The sequence below is a fragment of the Engraulis encrasicolus genome, chromosome 20 (genome assembly GCF_034702125.1).
Source record: "Engraulis encrasicolus isolate BLACKSEA-1 chromosome 20, IST_EnEncr_1.0, whole genome shotgun sequence".
NCBI lineage: Eukaryota > Metazoa > Chordata > Actinopteri > Clupeiformes > Engraulidae > Engraulis > Engraulis encrasicolus.
In genome coordinates, this window is record NC_085876.1 from 36,149,116 (window position 1) to 36,170,022 (window position 20,907).

Genomic DNA, 20,907 nt, shown 5'->3' on the forward strand with positions numbered 1-20,907 from the left:
AACTTCGCTAAGGACATGGGGTCACTGATGCCATAATATCTACACGCTGTGGAATCAAATACTATGCCTAGCCTATAATATAGTGTAATTTACAAAAAAAATCCTGGATCCAGATTGTGGGTTGTTACTCTATCATTCACTGCCACTGGGACCTTAGGGAATAGGGAAGGCCAGTAGGCTACAGGTTGCTGTGAGGCTCCCCTGAAAGGCAAATTTCGTGACAAAATAACTTAAATGACACACAAAAAAGAAGGAATTCAGGATTACATGTATCATGTACATGTGCAAGTACATGGATATGATGCAAATTTTGACTTCTGGCCAATCGGGACCCCCCTGGCAGGTGGCTCCCTAGGCTGCAGCTATATGCAGCCTGTGCGTTCATCGGGCCCTGGTGCCAGATGTCCCACACTGATAGACTCCTACCACCCAAAAAGACTAAGTGCTGTAATAAAAGCGAAATGTGCTGAAACAAAGTATTCATTAAAGTACGTATGTGCATTTTTATGCAACACAGTACATTTTCAAGTGTTCTATATTTTCCCTTTAGAGGTTTGAGTTTGTTTTCCTATCACATTGTAGAGGTTATAGTTTATATTTGGAAAAAGTTATGAAATTGTTTGTCCTGTCTTTTTGTGGCTGGGCTGGCTGTTTTGTTACATCATGAGAACCCAGCTTTTGAACAGGGGTGTGTGTAGAGTTTTTTTTTAATAGCCTATCCAATATCTCAGGCTAATTCCAGTTAGGTCAGCTATGAGGTGTTTTCAAATGACTTTCTAAGGCCCTGATTACAACTATGCCAACATTTTAAGATGCAGATCATTTAAAAAATCTGATTACGTATACACACGATGTGGATAAAAATGAAAACTCCATTGTGACAAGTGCATTTAACCCATTTTAGCCTGATGCTGCATATACGCTGTTTGACCTTGAGCTTCATGAACACATTCTAATGCAAAACGAGGGTCCTATCTTTTAAATGCATTTTATTTCATAGTTGTGATGGTCTATGTAGTAGGTGTTCAAGTATGCATTGGGAAGGGTGGTGGGTGTTTACTTTGGGGTCACATGACCCTTGTGTCACCTTATAGGTGAGGCCTTGCTCCTTGTCCTGATGACAAAGCCCTGATGAAGACCAGTGCGGTCGAAACATGTTGGCTTTTTTAATCATGTTTTAGCCCTATTACAATAAAGGCTTTTTAATGGACTTCCTCTTTTTCCACCTGGAGTTGCCTGGATTTTTCCCTTTTTGCATTTTATTTCATGTTTTATTTTGCTTCGGAGGCATATTTAGGCAGAGGGCACCTTTTCTCAAAAAGGGTTTAGGCATTCAGCAGACGTTTTTGCAGGTGCCTTAGGCCAGTGTTTCCCAACCAGGGGTACGTGTACCACTGGGGGTACGCAAGCACACATCAGGGGGTACGCAGAAAGATGTAATAATAGCAAATATATTGATTGTAGTCACATTGGGATAGAGGAATAGAGCATGAATGAGGGCGAGGGGGTACTCATCATATGACAAAATGGCTTAGGGGGTACGCAGGACAAAAAAGGTTGGGAAACACTGCCTTAGGCTAAAATGGCTTGAGGTGCTGATTACACGTATGCAGATGGTTTTAAATGTGATTTTTTGTTTGTTTGTTTTAAGTGTGAACATGACATGTGGATAAAAAGAAAGACTCCATTGTGACAGGTGCGTTTTCGCCCCCTAAATGAGTTTTGACATGCTCATTCTAAAACTGATTTTGTATAAATGAGAGGCCAAAGCCAATGCCTTTCTCAGAAATATCAACATACAGTAATCAGTGTCTTAGTCCCCTGAATGGATTTTTTTTAATGAGTTTTAAAAGGGATTTTAAAAACTTGTGTAAATGGGAGGCCTAAACTGATGCTTTAAAACAATATCCATGTACTGTTCGAGTAAACTGTTTCTTTGTTGGTGGAATTATTATTGTTTTAGCCTTCAGAACAAAACCCATTGAACTACTGCAGGGTTATTCAAATGGAGGCCCTGGGGCATAATGCGGCCCTTGGATGGCAAGGTTCTGGCACCTCATAAGGTCAGAACAAAATGAAAACAAATATGTGTGCTATCTGTGGCCGTGCATAATGTGTGTTCACTAACACTTCAGGTTGGGGATATCTCTACTATGTATTCACATGAGAGTTAAATCCTATCTAAACAGTGTCATAAACAGATCATCCTAATGCTGCTAAGGAATAGAGAAGCGAATGGACATGATGGACATTAATATATTTTTTGAGAAAGGACCTTGATTATACACACTGTAATTTTAGCACATTGGGATGAGCACTTTTGCACTTTGGTATTGTGTTGTTATCTATTAATGGCCAGAGCCTGTAGGCCTATCTGAGGAGTGATATGCATTGTATAAAGTCTATGTGGATATGGATATACTAGATATAGGAATGTGAGCATATTTATCAGGTAAATGTATAAGAATTGTACAGGAATTGAAATGGTAGAATGTGGTAATATGCAAGCCTAGACCAGCATTGGGTGTTGTCTAGCACTGAAATGGGTGGAGTGGTTGAAAGTGGGTGAGGTCATTTGACCAGGTCACCTATGGGTGACATGCGTAATGTCAGAGTGAACCTGATGAAGCAACAGCTAAGCGCGTTGCTCACCAATTAAACTACCAGCAAAGAATACCAGTGTGCGGTGATTCATCCTTCCTTGACTTGGATTACTTTTACTGCACATCACCAGCACCTGGACAGTGGTTGTGCACATGGACTCTACTATAAGCAAATATCTGTTCTGTCTGGAAAGCTATCAGCTTGTTTTGCACCCTAACCTCTGACACCATGCTGCTCACAGTTATACAGATTCTATGTTCGGCCCCGTCACTGAAGGGAATTTGAAAAACTGGCCCTAGGTGACTTAGAATACCTACTGTGACTAAATTCACACCATGAATCATTAAAAAAAAGACTTGGAAAGGAGTTTTCACAACAGCCAAAGTCACACACAAACACGTTTACCACTTTATTAGAATGATATGCAAACAGACATGCTTTTTAAAGAACCACAATTTAGCAGCTTTCTCAGAAGAATCTTTCAAGCCGAAACTGATCCGTGTTCTTATTGGCTTTTCAGTCGCACATTGCATGGTGACAACCCGTTAAGAGTGCAATATTCATATAACTTCAGCATGTTCTCATCACATTTTGCATTTTTCCCATCTCTTTAAAATTGACTTTGTTGAACGTGCATTTTTGTTCACAAAAACATATTTTGCAGATAACATCTGTTAATGTTAACCGAACAATAAGTTATTTGCATAAGTTGTGGACTTCGGTGTGGAACAATTAAGCGAGGCAAAAAGGGAATGTGTGTGATAGAGAGTCGCCTTTTGCAAGCTTCACGGACACACACACACACACACAAACAAACTCACAAACACACATACAGAGCACAGACACACACACACACACACGTTGGGTGCCACCCCAAATCCAAGTATTGATGGGAGAGAGGGAACACTCTGAGGGTCAGTTAAGACTCATTGGTTAGGTCCTGAACAACACGCAATCGAAAAGGGACGACTCTCTATGGCACGCAGTGCTATTTTGCCCAACATCCAAACCTATCTTTTCGCCCTGTACACTGTACATTACAAATTAAACACACGTACACAGACACCTGAAGCTAGAATGCTACTTTTCATAAAGATTCAAAACAAGAGACTCTATCTGTAACCAATGCCCATCATTTTAATGACTGGTAGGCAGGAGGATACCTGGAAACTGTGGCCATGGAATAATACACTGGGGATGCCCTTTCAATACTTGGAATATGTTTTTAAGAGTGTGTGTCCAAGCCATCATTTATTGAATGAGACAATCTAAACACTAAAATGATTACGAACTACGAGTAGTAGTGGTACATGTCTGAAACCTTTCTTGTTTTTATGCCCCAAAAAGTGTCAAGTCTCATCTAAACAGAATGACGTCAGTCACCATTTCTCCCATCTAGCCCACCTGTCATTTAGCGTACCTCTCTTATTTTCCTGACTCTCAAATGAGAAAGGGATGCAAATTTGGTATCATGTGATAACACTTCAACTGACAACCAGTTAAAACTTTTGAACTGTTTTTTTTCCCTGTTGTTTTCTCTGTGACTAAATCAATTTTGCTCAGGCTCCCGGGGCAGGATCAGGAGCATTTCTACTTGCACTCAGAAGTATGCTTTGGCTAATGACATCCTGAATGATTCTCGAGTCATCTCGCTCACCACTCTATCACCCAGGCTCTGTCTGTTTGCTCTGGTCATTATATTGTACCCTCCCCCTCTCTCACGGGATTGGGCCAGGTATACACACAGGAGCCAATGGCATGCCTTCTTCTTACAACACGTAACTTTCGAGAGGGGACAACTATGAATCTACAGCTGTACATAGAGATCCACATGGCATTCCCTTTTCTAAAACAAACCTCTACACCAACTTCCTCTATCAAAAACAAAATTCCAAAACAAAAACAAAAAACAATATAAAAAAAGAAACGTAGGGCTGGGCACTACATTACTAATCATATAGAGGAAAGAGGAAGGGGCTCTTTTGTTTTCTTTTCTTTTTTTCTTTGTTTTCTTCTTTTTTTTACAGTAGTCACATAGATTGAGAGAGGAAGAGAAGAGATAGAGAGAGAGAGAGAGATGTGGGAGGAGGCACCGCATCCATACGCGCTGCTTTGTTGTGATGAGAAGGCATCGGTGAGAGTTTGGAGGGAGGGATGGGAGGGAGGAGAGGGAGAGAGGGAGAGACAAGAGTGGAGGAGAGGAGCTTTGGGAGGAAGAGGGTGAGAGGACGTCGCACAAGGCTCCGTCGGGCTCTGCTGTCGATCAGATGCCGCTGGTCAACCTTGTGCTCGGCCACCGAGAGACCAGCTCAGTAGTAGAAGTACACTATAGGAGAGAGAGAGAGAGAGAGAGAGAGAGAGAGAGAGAGAGAGAGAGAGAGAGACACATACAAACAAATCAATCATTAGAGAGGTCTCCTGTGTCTGGGGCACTGGCAGCCAGAAAATAACGCAGGACTGTTAGCAGGACTTAGACCACACAGGGCAGTTTAGTAAAATATTGACCGTGGTAGAAATGAAAGAGAGCCTCCACAGTCCACACAAACAGTTGTCTGATGATGCCATTGTGCATGGAATTAATGTTGTGCGCAAAATGGTCATTGTGAGGATACATCACTGTTTTTGGCCATGTGGCTGTGACGCAGATGTAAACAAATCCGTTTCGGCTGGAATAATGGCAACGCAAACGCCTGCGTTACTCGATTTTCGCACTCTGGAACCCATTATCCAAAAAACTCGTTTTGGGCTACCCAGAACGCCGATTTCATAAGATTTCATATGGCTAGGCCAGGGGAACGTTGTCATTGGCATAGAAAAACATTCCCGTGTGGATAGCACCTTATAGCAGTGGTTCCCAAACTTGTATTATAAACAGAAGCAATCAGGGAAATCTAGGACAGATGGCAACACTAACAAGGGCTCTTGTCACCAATTAAATATACCGTAAAGACAAAAGGCAGAAAAGACACATTTTGCCACATTCGGGGTCATCCCTATGTTCCCCGGGTCCTATGTTCCCCGTGACCTATGTTCCCCGTGACCTATGTTCCCTCCTACCGGGGAACATAGAACCCCTCTGCTTCCAAGTAGACTGCTGCTGCAAGGCAAAGTGCAGGTTGTTATTGCAACTGTGACAGGTTAGGTTTAGGGATAGTTTTGGTCAGGGCACAAATTTACAACTCAGAAACATTGCATTACTGACAGATTAGGTTTAGAGATGGTTTTGGAAAGGGCACAATTTGAAAACTCGGAAACAGTGCATGCGGGGAACATAGAACCGTTTTTTTAGAAAAAGGGCCTTAAGTTCCCCGGTCCCATACAAAGACCGGGGAAGGGAACATAGGACCCAGGGAATACAGGACCCGGGGAACATAGGTACGCTCCCGTCACATTCAGTCTGTGCTGGAAGTCCTAACATCTCCTTTGCCTTGTGACTACAGATGTTGCCTCTTGTCAGGTGGTGAAAGCAGTTTTTGTTTCTTACCGGTGCTACCCCACCCCCCACCCCCCCCAACCGCAAAAACAAACAACAAACAATATAAACATATGCACTACAGATCTATATTACTGCATGACTATTTTGGGTGTCTCTAAATAGGAGGATACTTGTCTCAAATGGCATTGCGTGGTGATTGTATGTGTTTTTTACTCAAATATCCGACCTTACTTGTTTTTTTTAAATGTTGGTTTTTGAGCAGCATTAAACCTATTCTTTTAACGGTACTGCGCACCAGCTGTGCGCACCCATCCACTTTCACCCCTGCTTCTTGCACATGTACAGTACAGTAGATATACGTACATTACCCTGGGCCAAACAATATTTCCTGTGAAACTGCACTTAATTCTCCTACCTAGTGCGTCTGGACAAGTTGACAACCGTGGCAAGAAAATTCACGCCCCCAAACAGGAGCCAATTGAATTTGAGCACTTTCCGATGGCTCGATGGGACGGTTTTAAGGCTAGTTCAATTACTGGCCAAGCCAAGAGGAAAGACTGGTCCGATTAATTGCCTCAACCAGAAGCATACCGGCATTTCTTGACACGGGCTAACGCACCCTCCTCCAACAAGTTTGAAATCACTGCAGCTTGGCCAGGCTAAAAGGTTAGACAAACTTCATAGTCCCGATAGCCAGGAGAGGTGTCCATGGCCAATAAAGCTTGATGATTCTGGGTGCTGGCACAGAACAGTTCTCTAGGCAATGAAGAAAACCGCACGCACACGGCGTGCGGTTTTCTTCGTTGCCTATGGATTGACTTTTCTTTCATCTGCACCCGAAACAAGTCTTTAGATGTGCGTGAGATTCGATTGGGATACAGAACAATTCTCTGTCAGCCTGAACACACCCATGCAGTCATTGGCTGATGCCTCTTCTCTGTACTCCTTATGCATTTAACAAAGGTGTAGTCTACTTTTTTGAAGTGTGCATACTCATATTCGAGCATTTTTTTGAAGTGGGTATACTGTATATATTTATGCTATTGTAAATAATGGATCAATCTATTTTAAGTGGGTATACTGAAGCCCCTAAAATGTAGAAGTGGGTATACTCTGTATACCTGCGTTCTACGGACACTACACCACTGGCATTGAACTTGCTCAGGTCCTGCTGGCCTGTGGGCACTGTGTAGTAGTCACTCCAATTCAATCAGTATTTTTTTTATCTCTGTACTGAATAAGGCTGAGCTATGCTTTGGCCTGAGTTGTGGAGCTGGCAGTTGGCTCTTTGCCTTGCACTGCTCTGCGCTGCTCTGCGCTGCTCTGCTCTGTTATGCTGTTTTTTAAGGTCTGCAATGCAGAGTGTTTGCAATGTCTTTTTTCCCTCTCGGCTATTTTGAGGATTGAGGATTCAGTCCTGGTCCAAATCTATCATCCCTAATGTCCAAGTATTCTAGATTCAAATTGCATGCGTGCGTAGGCCTACATGTTCATTTGTGACAAAAAATATATATTAGTCATAACATTTCAAACATGGCAAAAATGGTTGTTTGGCAGAAGAAGTAGATTTAACAGTTGTGCCATTATACATAACACAGTATACATGTCTGCATGACAGTATTTTGATCATACATGATCAAGGTTCTCTTTTGCACGTAGCCCTTTAGCACAGAGCCTCTGTTATAATCTGTAATCTATAATCTACCCAAAATGGTAATGTCCAAGTCTTAATCGTTTAAACTTAAGACTCTCGAATGTCTCTATGATGTAGTTGAGTGTTTTCAGCAAAGATTGAATACGATAGACCCGGCGTCGATGGGCCCATCTGCCGTAAGAGGCTACCTGTAGTTGATGCTCCCTGCCTTTGCAGGGCACTATTTCCTTTTCATGTACAAGTTAGTACTATACTACTTAGTACTTATTTAGTACTTAGTGCGTAGTAGTGGTAATACTCACTGAAGAGGACTCCCAGGAGGATGATTCCCATAATTCCCATGATGATCATCATCTGAGGGAAAGAAAAGAAGGGAGATGTGATATGAGTTTCAGTATACTGTTGGATTGTAGAAACTGTTGTGGGAAAAAAACACCTGAATCTTTGCATGTCTCTCTCTGCTCATTTCTCTCTTATTTAATACCGCATCATCAACAAGTCAGATACTTATGATATTGGGAGGAATTCACGAATAAAGATATTCTCATCCTAATCTGATGACAAAAGAGCACGTCAGAAAATATAACATATAGCCTAACATCAAGATAGAGGCACTATCAGTGTCTGCCCATACAAAAATAAATATATGAAACTCAAAAGTCAAATTCCACAGCGACACAACTCTTTATATGAGGAAAATGAGAAATAGGCCATTGTTACGCTGTACCATATAAGACTTGTATTCTACAGCATTGCCCATATAAAGCATGAATCACTTTACAAATTTCACATATTTGGTTTTTTTTCTTCTCTTCTACGGGTGAGCTTTTGCCCTTTGAACTTTCAAAGGAGCAGTGAGTTCCATTGGCGTTGCACGTTCCCCATGCAATCGATCATCACGTGTTATTTGGTGTCTCTCTGCCCCTCTTGTGAAGCGTAACTGGATTACCTCACTGCTCTCCTTCATCCTAGTCTAGCTGGGCCCTAATCTAGGGCTGCTTTTAGCCTGCAACGCACGGGACGGGATTGTCTTGAGCGGAGGGGGATTACAGTACAGTCATTTGCTTTTCAGGGTTCCTGGCTATGGTAGCTATGGTAGCTAGGCTAGTCTAGCCTCCAGCCAGTGTTGCCAGATTTGTCTGATCAAAACCCGCCCAAAAGGTTCTCAAAAACCGACAAAATACACTAAATTCCGCCCAATTTCAACAAATTGTATTGGTTTCTATGGGCACAAAACTGCTTAAAAAACGCCAAATGGCCAAAGTTTTTACCCGCAGACGGCCATCTCAAGTAGCCCAATTGGGCGGGCAACCGCCCAATCTGGCAACACTTCCTCCAGCCCCCCTCCTGTGTCGTTTGGCCCGCCACACCAGTGAGTAATGCCAACGGCACGGCAACAGCATCGGCAACAGCACTTGGGCTGCGTGAGTGAGTGAGGTACCAGTAAACATGCCATGGAGTGTCCATGATGATGATGACAATGTAATGTGTATTTCTACATGTAAAGTAATCTCTCTGTCAGGCAAGTGTGACGCAAGCCACCCAGTTAGCCAAAAATGAAATGTGCTATAGAAATATACACACAGAATACATTAAGTATAATATCAACATATTCAAAATATATTCTGTACAAATAAATTCTGTATGTATGGTGAATTCAGGTAAATTTGGCCACTTTGGGCCATTCGCTTATATGCAAAAAAAGTGGCCCAATTTACCTGAATTCATCATATATATTTATAGCACATTCTATTGAGGTGCCTAACTGTGCTTTCACATCAGTGGAGTCAATAGGTAGCAACATTTAATAATCCAAAACCCAGAATCCACTCGAGTCTCCTGCACTTACGTCATCAGTCACACAGGCACGAGTGATTGAGAAAAAGTCATTTTACAATGTCAGGTCAGGTGCTGTCCTAGTAGCAGGCAGCCTCTCTCTCACACACATACAATCCTATCCCTCTACATGGAAGAGGGAGTGGTTAAGAGTAATGACGGACAGCTGGTAGACACGCACCCCTCGCTCCCACCCACGCACCCCCCTATGGTGCATGAGTGACCGTTAAGGCGTTCTTTCTATGTGGCCTAACATCACACCCGCAGGAAGGCAACGTGGGATTACCACACACTGCTGCAGACCTGCCAATGTCACCCCTGAGATAGAAATAGTAGCCTAGTGTAGACCAACACACAGGACACACATAGACTGTCGTTACAAAACTACTGTACCCTCTCTATGTACTATGATGTGCAGTTCACCAAAAAAAAGTTTCACAAGTTTCAAAGACATGTAAAGTGGCAAAACAATATTGGCAACGCTACTATATGGGTGGGGCGACAGACAAATGAGATTAAGCTGTGTGTTTGTGTGCGCGTGCGTGCATGCGTGTGTGTATGTATGGTGGAGGTGTGTGTGTGTGTGTGTGTGGGGGGGGGGGGTATCGGTAAAATGGACTATGTTTGTGGACAGACAGAGGTGAGAAGGGGGTTTCATGGTTAAGAGACAGGCCGAGCAAAACAGAGAGCGAAAGAGAGAGATAGAGAGAGAAAGAGAGAGAGAGAGAGAGAGACGAAGAGTATGAGAGATGTAGAGAGAGGAAAGAGGAGGGCATGATTAGCAACGGAGTTACATCACGAGTCACAGCTGGGATTTAATCCAGGCCCTCTGTAATCCAGATTGGGATTCTCGAGCCCCCTCCCCCATTGGCAAAAGGAGAGCTGCGATAGGACGATGCTCCCCCACCATCTGTGATGTGGGGGGGGAGAGGTGGGAGGGGTGCGGGGAGGAGGAGGGGTGAAGCTTTGGCAGGCGCTCGGACGGAAGAATGAAAATGTAATATGTAAAGTGCTGCCGCAGCAACACAGACAGCAAAACAAAGATGGTGGCTCTGTCTATGCACAGAACTCTGTGGAGCCGTTTCTCTCTCCCCATCTCTCTCTCTCTCTCTTTCTCTCTCTCTTCATCTCGCTCTCATGTCTTCCTCTCTCTCTCTCAGTCACGGACACAAACAGCATTTTCTCTTTGCTCGACTCTAACAAGGTTCCTTCTTTCTATCATGTTCTTCCCTTATTGCTTCCCTTTAATTCAATCTCTGCCTGCATCTCACTCTCTTTCTCTCTCTCTCTCTCTCTCTGTCCTTCTCGCACGCACGCACACATTCTCTTTCTCTTTCTTCCCCTGTCCAACTCTACCTCCCTTCCCTCCCTCGTTCCGCAAATGAAGAAAAAAGCTTAACTGGCTTCCTTTGATCGTAATGATACTGAAAAAGACGATGACTGTGCAGGACACGTCATCGTAACCGACTCAGATTCAAACCAAGACAAATGGGCTCTCTCCCCCTTCCTTGTACACACCTAATAGGCTACCGAGTATATACGGCCATTTGCCCTGGTCTTGCTGTGACTGGATGGATTTTTGTTTGTTAGTTCATTCAATGAATACAGCATTGTGGTTAGGTTCCATGGCGGTGCCCGTGGCCTTAGCTGCCTTCACAGACACTGTACTCACATTCACCCTCACAAACAATGCAATGCCCCAGCCACAAGGTGAGCTCCAGCCACACACACACACACACACACACACACACACACACACACACACACACACACACACACACACACACACACACACACACGTGTACACACACACACACACACACACACACACACACACACACACACACACACACACACACGTGTACACACACACACACACACACACACACACACACACACACACACACACACACACACACACACACGCGCAACACACACACACACACACACACACACACGTGTCCTCCATACACACACACACACACACACACACACACACACACACACACACACACACACACACACACACACACACACACCTCTCCCAACCCCCCTTTCCCCCCCCTGCGGCCACCTACTTTTCCAGCCCACAAAGCAAAGCGTCTGACTCAGACACATCAGCACACATTCTCGTTCTTTGTCCCTCTCTGGCTGTGTGTGTGTGTGTGTGTGTGTGTGTGTGTGTGTGTGTGTGTGTGTGTGTGTGTGTGTGTGTGTGTGTGTGTGTGTGTGTGTATGTGAAGCAACTGCATCCAACTATGGAGTCATGCACCTGTGTTTTTCATGTTCTCATGTTTCCTTGTCTCATCTCTCTTGCTCTCTATCTTTCCATCTCTCTCTCTCATTGCATAACATTGCATTTTCATTTAGCAGAATCTTCTATCCAAAGCAACTTACAAAGAGGGACATACACAGTGGGGGATGGTACTGGGCAGGCAGGTACTACGCTAGGGAATGATGCTGTGTATGCCCTCCTTAGGAACCCATATGGAGTGTCTTCAGTAGAGTGGAGGGCACACCTTCACATTCCTCCTCAAACATCCTAGCACTCTCTCTCTCTCTCTCTCTCTCCATCCATCCATCTCTTGTCCTAAAAATCCCTTCAGTAGAGGACCCACCTTAATTTTCCTCAACCAGAATTCACTACCTCTCTCTCCCTCTGTTATCCATCTATCTCTCTCCCTCCCTCCATCTCTCCATCCATCCATCTCTCTCTCTTTCTCGCTCTCTCTCTCTCTCCAGTAGACTGTAGGACCCACCTTCATGTTCTTCCACCAGAATTCACTCTCTCTCCCTCTCTTATCCATCGCTCTCTATCTCTCCCTCCCCCTCTCCATCTATCCATCCATCCATCTCTCTCTCTTTCTCGCTCTATCTCTCCAGTAGACTATAGGACCCACCTTCATGTTCTTCCACCAAAATTCACTCTCTCTCCCTCTCTTATCCATCGCTCTCTATCTCTCCCTCCCCCTCTCCATCTATCCATCCATCCATCCATCTCTCTCTCTCTCTCTCTCTCTCTCTCTCTCTCTCTCTCCAGCAGACTATTAGGACCCACCTTCATGTTCTTCCACCAGAATTCACTCTCTCTCCCTCTCTTATCCATCGCTCTCTATCTCTCCCTCCCCCTCTCCATCCATCCATCCATCTCTCTCTCTCTCAAGGAGACCATTAGGACCCACCTTCATGTTCTTCCACCAGTATTTGTTCTTCAGCTTGGCGGCGCTGCTCTCGAACTGTGAGGCTCCGGCCTGCAGTGCGTCTGCCCTGTCGTCCAGCTCAGACAGCTTCTGGTCCCTCTCCAGCACCTTGTCCACGTTCACTCGCATGATGTCCACCACCTGGGGGTTTGTGGGGTGTGTGGTGTGTGTGTGTGTGTGTGTGTGTGTGTGTGTGTGTGTGTGTGTGTGTGTGTGTGTGTGTGTGTGTGTGTGTGTGTGTGTGATTTTAAGGGTGGGGTGGGTAAAAGCATGTGTTAGTTAAACTGACAAGAAATCAAGATCACATCCAAAAGTATTTGAATACACATGTGCGTTCACCCATATCTATCTGTGTATGGCATGCTCTAAAACATTTTGCTGCATTAACAATACAGTCATATACAGATTTTTTTTCCATTTTACACTACATAGGCCTACAACTGTAAACTTGCAACAGGGGAGCAAAAAGCCTGCCAACAGCTGTATTGCACCATCGCCATGGCTAGTTTAAGCCACCATCATCTTTGTGTTGATATGGATGACTGGCCAGGGGTAGGGGGAGAGAGAGATGGAAGTGTTGGGCTACCTCATCGACTTGGGCCTGTGTCTGTTGCAGCCTGCGGTTGCTGGTCAGGTTGGGGGGTGCGGCGGGTGCTCCCCCCTCCCCCTCTGCAGGTGCTCCGGCATCTGGGGCTGACCTGGGGGGTGGAAGAGGACCAGGCAGGCAGGCAGGGAACGTGGAGGTGTGGGGTGGGACGGAGGGGATAAGGTTTGAGGGTGATGATGAAGGGAAAGAGGGTAAATGGAGGTAAATTGTGTTAAGAGTGTGACTCAAGGGTAGTATGAAGTCAGTCAGCATCATCGGTGAGCTGAACAGATCTTTCGTTTAGTGGGCACGAGAGTGGTGTGCAAACATTGCTGCAGCCCTCTCCCTCTCTCCATCTTCCTGCTCCCTTCTCCTTCATTTCCTCTTCCCTGCATGCATTGCATTACAGCCTCCTTTCCCTCGTCTTCTTGGCCTTCGCACAGACACAGCGAATGCTCCAGAAGCAGCTGGAAATCTCCACAGACATCGCACAGCCCCAACTTTCTGTCACGCTCCCCTCATTAAGTATTCTGAGTTATTCTGAAATATTCTGTGTGAAAATAACCCAGATGACTCTAGGTGGCATTATTTGAGAAAGGGGGGAGTGGGGGTGGGGTGTTCAGCATCCGCTGAGTGGTTAGCTTTTTCTTTTAACCCTTGAGGGGACCATTGGTAGACAGCTAGGGGGCTGATAGATGGTCTGACTCAGACAACCATGCTGTGACGTAGATTACAGGTCTAGCTGACGACGGCCTGTCCCCCCCACCCCCCACCAATGGCTATGATGCCATACAGAAACGACTGTGAATGACTTTTTTTCTGAGTCATAGGAAAAGCTGGCCAGAGAATCTCTCTAGCCCACATACAAAGTCAATAGGTTTAACACGGCCATCCTCTGAAAACGCGTCTGCGTCAAAGGAGCTCAAAAGGCAGGCAGCATCTTAATCTTTTAATGCAGAAAACAACCTGCGTACTGATTTTCTTGAAGTGCAGATACGAATAGCCATCCAAACATATTAATCCAGACATTTTGCCTCGAAAAAAGTGCTGCGCAAAACACCCTCCCCAAACATCCACTAAAACAGCAAAATCGGTAGCACACCTCACTAGAGAGGATTAGATAACATCCCGAGACTAACCATCCTTTCATTTGCTATTTATAGGCAACGGTTTTCAGATACTTTAATCCGACGTATTCGACCGCATACACGCAGGTACACTGAATTATCTGCTATGCAGTGTTTGCTCCATAGAGGTAAAATCCCGCATAAACAACGCTATGGCAACAATTTAACCGAAAGCCAAACCCTCAGAACCACAAGTAAACGACCAGCTATCCACAATTTTCACGATAAACGACATAGCATTGCAAAATGGGAAAATCCGCATACTCACATCTCGGCGGCAACTGCTTATTAGTCTGAATCGCCAGTAAAGAGCGTGAGAGAGGGAGGGAGGGACAGAGGAAGAGAGAGAGAGAGAGGTGGGGGAGAGAGAGGTCGCTCGAAGAGTATTATCCCAGGGAAATGTGTGGTGGGTCCTCTCCGATGGTAAACTTCTTCCGCAGGATGTATTTATGTGAAGGTAACACCGACGGACAGTATGGTTAAGACGCACCGGTTATGGAACAGAATAGCGTCACCAAAGTGCTGCGTAGATGAAAAATATTTGGTCTGATTCGGTTGAGAAAAAAATCCTCAGAATGAGCGCAGCGGTGATGGGAAAAATCCTATTGTAAATATCTGAGACAGGAGCATCGAATAACGGATTTCATGCGCTGTTTTTGCTCTAGCTGCAAAGGCTGCGTAAAGCCTAAATGAAAAAGTAGTGGTTACGTAGATCCGGCGAAGAGAACATGCCCAACCTAGCGGCCAGAACGTCCAGGGGATTTATTACACCCACTTGACTCACGAGTGAGTGCGCGAAAGTCATTTTCAAATCTCTCTCTATCGCCCTCGCGCGCTCTCTCTCTCTCTCCCTTGCACGCGCACCTCCCCTCCCGCTCAACCCCTTGTTTTGCGCTAGTGCGGTTCTCTCCCTCGCTAGTCGTGTACGGGACAGAGGCACTGCGGTGCTGAACAGTGTTGAGTCTGCTGTTTCTGTGTCTGAGTGCGAGAGGCTTGCTCCACATCCGAAAAAGCTCGGAAACAGATCTAAAATCTGCGTAACGGTTTATTGCGCGCGATAGATTTGGATACACCTGCAAGGAGGATGCGGTTATTGAATAGAAAACTATGTTCGGAGGGAGAAGGAATATTTTGGAGAAACAAGATAACCTCTCAACACAGTTACGACATGTATTGGAACAATTCATTACATAATGTACCCTACATTCCACCATTAGTTTCGACTTAAATGCAGCGCATTTCCAACACCCCCCACACCAATAATCATTCAGCCATTCAGCAGTAGATTTGCCCGTTGGCGAGGTCTGTGCTGGGATCAGCACTAAAGAACAGTCTGCCTGCACAGACCATCACAGCCCTTTGGAGACTGTCAGCTCAGGACAGCTTTTGGAAACGAGAGAGAAAGAGACAGACAGCTCTACAACTGTGCTGGAGAACAGCAGACATGGTCTGAGCCTGACTATGGTTCCAGATGAAAAAAAAGATCCTCTGCTTCGCTCTCTAGCCTTGGGGAGAGCTTCAACTCATTCGGAAAAAGACTAACCAGTCCCTGGATGTGCTGGGAACGAGGCAGACAGCTTGGCTCAGCACAAACGAATCCGATGGGGACAAACAGAAAAAGATTCAACCTAGTGCTCAGAACCATGTGCAGGAGAGCAATATATTATAGCTCTCCCTCAATTAATGGACCCCACTTATAAAAATCTATCCATCTATCAATGAATCTATCAATGAATCTATCAATCAATCAATCAATCAATCAATCAATCAATCTATCTATCTATCTATCTATCTATCTATCTATCTATCTATCTATCTATCTATCTATCTATCTATCTATCTATCTATCTATCTATCTATCTATCTATCTATCTATCTATCTATCTATCTATCTATCTATGTCTGTCTGCTTGTGCAGAAGCAGTTGAACCAATTGAGGGTGCAAAAGCAAATTAAATAAACACTTACCCTGATAGGTAATGATGAACATGGTTTGAACCCTAGAACTCTTAGAAGTGAATCATCCGACAAACAAAATTCTAAAAGTCCTGTTGGTCAGGCCTATGACTAGACCTGTGAGCATGAAGGTCTTCTTGCTGACCATCGCCCCCGACCCCCCAAAGCTGACCTGAAGAAAAGGACAGGACAAAGTCTTGTTTCCTTAAAATCATTTATTCCCAACACAAGAACAAAAAAGGCAATCAACAAGAGTTCCACACTCACACAGATGGTACCCAATGTCAAATGAAAAGCCATTACATTACATCAACGTCAGGGCTGTCTTCACTATACAATAACTTTCATCTGAATCCCTTTCACATATAAACACCCCACACTCTAACTCAGACAAAGTGCAGAATAACTCTAAAACATAAGACTCAAGTCTTCAGTAATCCATGAATCCTGTTGTATTTGTCTGGAGGACGATCGGTTCCAGTAAAGCTTATATACTCTGGCAGACATTCAACTTCAGCCGCAGTTTTGGACTATAGTATATTCACACACAACAGTGTTGCTTTCTTTTTCATTTGAGTGTCACTCAACCATGGTTCATTTCTGAGTTATATTTAACGTTGATTCAGTATTGTCATTTACAGCTATATATTCAAAGCGAGATCAACAGAGAGAGAGGGAGAGAGAGAGAGAGAGAGAGAGAGAGAGAGAGAGAGAGAGAGAGAGAGAGAGTCACAATATTACTGTACATTATGGAAGGAGGAGAATGGTAGCTGCGTAGTTGAGTATGGTAACAGGATGAAATCTCAGTCTGACGCTTCTCTTCATGTTATTTACATTATGAGCCATTCAAAACGTTTCTGGCTTTACATTTTTCCCAATCCCACTCCAGTCTTGCTTTATAGCAACGGACCCCTGCCACAGTATGTGTATTGTACCCAGGTAATACGTACATAGGAGGAAGGGCAATTATTTGATCGCAAATTGACATTGGGATAAAAGGCAGACACATCGTGATGACCAGTCTTGGGCGTACTGTATTAAATCCATCAGTTTGAAAATCCCCAGAGTAGATATTTCGGACATTTCGGACAAAAAAAGCATTTCCAATGTCAGGTATGTGCATATGTCTTTCCTAAGGCCAATGTTAGTTGGGGAAAAAGGAAGCATGTATGCCATGAAGGAAGTCCAATTTCAATGCACGAACCCTCGTCGCCGATTTAGCAGTTGAGTGCCCAGCCGATTGAGCCACGGCTGGGCCCAATACACCTGCTTTTGAATTGTCGGCATCAAGAGAAAAGAAATGTGATGAGGTCAATATCAGATGATATAATAGAATAACCTACTGTGGTGGTCAGTTGTGTTTAGCCATATTGCCCAGCCTGCTTGGTAAGTATTCCAAGAATCAAGTTAAGTCACTTACCCAGATATATTCACCCTGAACATAAGGTAAAACGTCCAAATGGAAGTGCCATACAGCCTAGTTTTACCAAAATAATTTAGATATATCTATATATTTTAAATCAGCTGGGTAAGTCATTAACGTCCCTTCTTGGAATACCCTCTTGGTTACAAAATTTTTTTGGAATAAGGTTTGCACACTCCTTTAGTATTTTCTTCTTTAAGTGAATCTGAGGAAGACCGCAATGTCAAAATGTCATCATGCCATTGAATGAATACAAAAGAAAAAAAGAACTTTAAAGAAGAAACAATCTAAAGGAGTGTGCAAAAAAAAAAAACCTTACTTTTTTGTTCAGCACTAGGGATTGTGCCCAAGCTAAGCCACAAGTACAATATTTATAAACACATCGAAAAAAGAATAATCTTATTTCACTTTTGAGATTAAATTACACTGTTAGTCAGAGGGAACCTTAACTCATTTGGAAAGTTTAAATAAATCCCACCGAATTCTTACAAAAGTTTCATCTTAATGTTTCCTGTTTCATTTCTATTTTACAGTAGTCAATTTTTTTGAAGCACATACCCCTTTCCCTTCTCATTCAAATGCCCTTCTTGTCTTATATATTTACATTTTATTGTATGTATTTATTGTCTCAATCTTTTTTTTTCTTTTCACACTCATTTGCACACAATGCACACGTGTTATATATTCTATTGTAAGCTAAATTAATAGATTTGTTTTATATTATTATGTACACACATCATCTCCTCTTAGAGGCAAAATAAGCGTACTACATTTGGAGTCATTATCAAAAACAAAAAAATGCGTACTAGAAAATGCAGAGTATTGGTCTACGAAGGTTTTGATAATGAGCATACTGTTAGCTAAATTAATGCAGAATAAGATGGCATAACTACTAGACTCAATAATGGAGTCAAACCTATACAATTGGACCCAATACACACTGAAGATCTGGATATGAACTGTGTGTGTGTGTGTGTGTGTGTGTGTGTGTGTGTGTGTGTGTGTGTGTGCGTGCGTGCGTGCGTGCGTGCGTGCGTGTGTGTGTGTGTGCGTGTTTGCCTGCATAAATGCAGTGTGTGTGTGTGTGTGTGTGTGTGTGTGTGTGCGTGCGATTCCAGATATGCAAGTTTGTAAACATTTTTTAAAATCAGAATCAACACAAGCTCCATTTTTTTATTTCAGCAAAAAGGTAGCAAAGACATTAAGGAAAAGCCTATACCAATGTATATGTCTGAATAACACTGCAATATGTCTGAAAACATCTGAATATGCATTTGACAGAAGACTGATTACCGGTATTTAAGGTACTGGTAAACCGAAAGCGAATGGAAAACAGCACCATTCTACTGCAGGGGTGGGGAACCCTCTTCATTTCAGGGGCCACTTCAAATCAGATAAGACGGTCTCAACGGCCCTCGAGACACAAGTTCCCCACCCCTGTTCTACAGTATCAGTAGAGTTAGGGCTTCTGCACACCGGCTCCGACAAAGTGCGGCGCACTTTTGCTTTCCGACAGAATTCGGACCCCCAAACCCAATTTCACACGAACATTGCACTGATAGTCAATGGGCGGCGCCGACAAAATAGAACTTGTCTCTAATTGCTATCCGACATCTGCGAATGTCCGCGGACATCAGCGCCAGTGTGCGTGGTTCTATTGAAAACAATGGAATCGAATTTTAGCTGAGCAGTGCTCAGCACTTTATCGGAGCCAGTGTGCGGAAGCCCTTAGGCTACTGCTTAGATCTGACCTGCGCTATACTGTTATTTATCTCTACCTCTTTTACTACTAAAAGATGGAGTTGAGGTAAGGGCTCTTGCAAGAACATACCAGTACTCCTATTTTTTGTATCTACACCACCTACACCAAGACCTACTAATGGATATTATTGGAATCCTACAATGGCTGGGGCAATGTCATGTGCACCTGTTCAGTAAGGCCTCATCATTGGATCTCCCTAAGTTGAAGGAAATGCATATGTAAGACACCTACGTACACTAGTGACAGGTATAATCTTCTCCTTTGTATAGCGCCATGAGGTTTGGGCTTGGTTGATAGGTTTTTAGAGACTTAATTTTCTACAATTTCTATTGATATTTTTATGATATTGATTCTGATGAAGCCAGTGTTGGGATATAAGAGAGAGTGTTGACCATTTGGCATTTGCCCTTTCTAAATAAGTAATTGTGCAACAAACTGACAATTTAAAGATTCATTGAATGAAGGCGATTGCTGGCATTAAAATGTTTCTCAGTTACGAGTGACTCCAAAATCAACCGTGCACAAAAATAAGCTTACATAACTTCTGATTTAAAAGTTATTATTTTGTTCCCCTGAACACTTTTTTTAATGTCTGGCATTTTGGTAATTATTTATTAGTAGTACAAATAGCCCCTATTTTTTGTTTTGTGTTGTTTTCAAAAGTGCCACTGTGTCATCAATGTTTTTTCCTTCCTCTTTTCAGTATTGGCAGTACGACACTCCTCCAGCAGAGGGAAGCATTGATAATAATGAGACACGGGACGCCACTCAGTGGTGCAGTTTACCACTGAAGCAATGGGTACCTATCAATACATATTCCTCTGTCCTCTGTCCTTGATTCCTATTTTCCTCTATTCTCCCCCTTCCTCCTTTTTTGGGGAAAAAGAGAAGGAATCAAAAGTGGATGGAGGAATGAAGCGATACGTGCAAAACCGCCTCGATGGTATCTCACCTCCCTTCCTCATCCTTGTCCTCTCACCTTTTTGTGGCTTTGAAAGGAAGGTCGGAGGAAGCAGCTGAAGGAGGACTATTGATATGTACTCAATCAGGCGTCAATCAGAGGTGTCAATCAGAAAGGGTTCAGGAAGTAAAAGCAAAAAAGTCAGAGAATGCGCGCACATCAGAAACACAGGTACTGGACCACATAGATAACTGGAAGGACGTGATGAAGGTACGCAACACTGTTCTATGCTCCCAACAAAGTTTAATGGTACGACGACTTTCCGGACGCTCAGTCCTCGGCGTGCCGTTTAACTTTGTTGGGAGCAGTGTTTCGGATCTTTATCATCTCCTTTCAGGAAGTAAAAGCCCTGCCACAACTTT

The 20,907-nt window shown here is 43.7% G+C and overlaps 1 protein-coding gene across 1 annotated transcript; it reads right to left on the reverse strand.

Annotated features, from left to right (window-relative positions):
- Positions 1 to 3,006: 3,006 nt before the first annotated feature.
- Positions 3,007 to 15,103, reverse strand: vamp1a (vesicle associated membrane protein 1a). Its single transcript, XM_063184933.1, has 5 exons — positions 14,712 to 15,103; positions 13,317 to 13,428; positions 12,713 to 12,871; positions 7,997 to 8,048; positions 3,007 to 4,930 (listed from the first exon to the last, which is right to left on the reverse strand). Coding segments are annotated over exons 1-5 (342 nt in total). The 5' UTR covers positions 14,714 to 15,103; the 3' UTR covers positions 3,007 to 4,913.
- Positions 15,104 to 20,907: the final 5,804 nt, after the last annotated feature.

Excerpts from the sequence above, each read along its gene's own strand:
- vamp1a (XM_063184933.1), bottom strand. Across the intron at positions 12,872-13,316 it reads CACAGGCCCAAGTCGATGAG|GTGGTGGACATCATGCGAGT; the intron begins GTAGCCCAACAC and ends ACAAACCCCCAG. Across the intron at positions 8,049-12,712 it reads ACTGGTGGAAGAACATGAAG|ATGATGATCATCATGGGAAT; the intron begins GTGGGTCCTAAT and ends TCTTTCCCTCAG.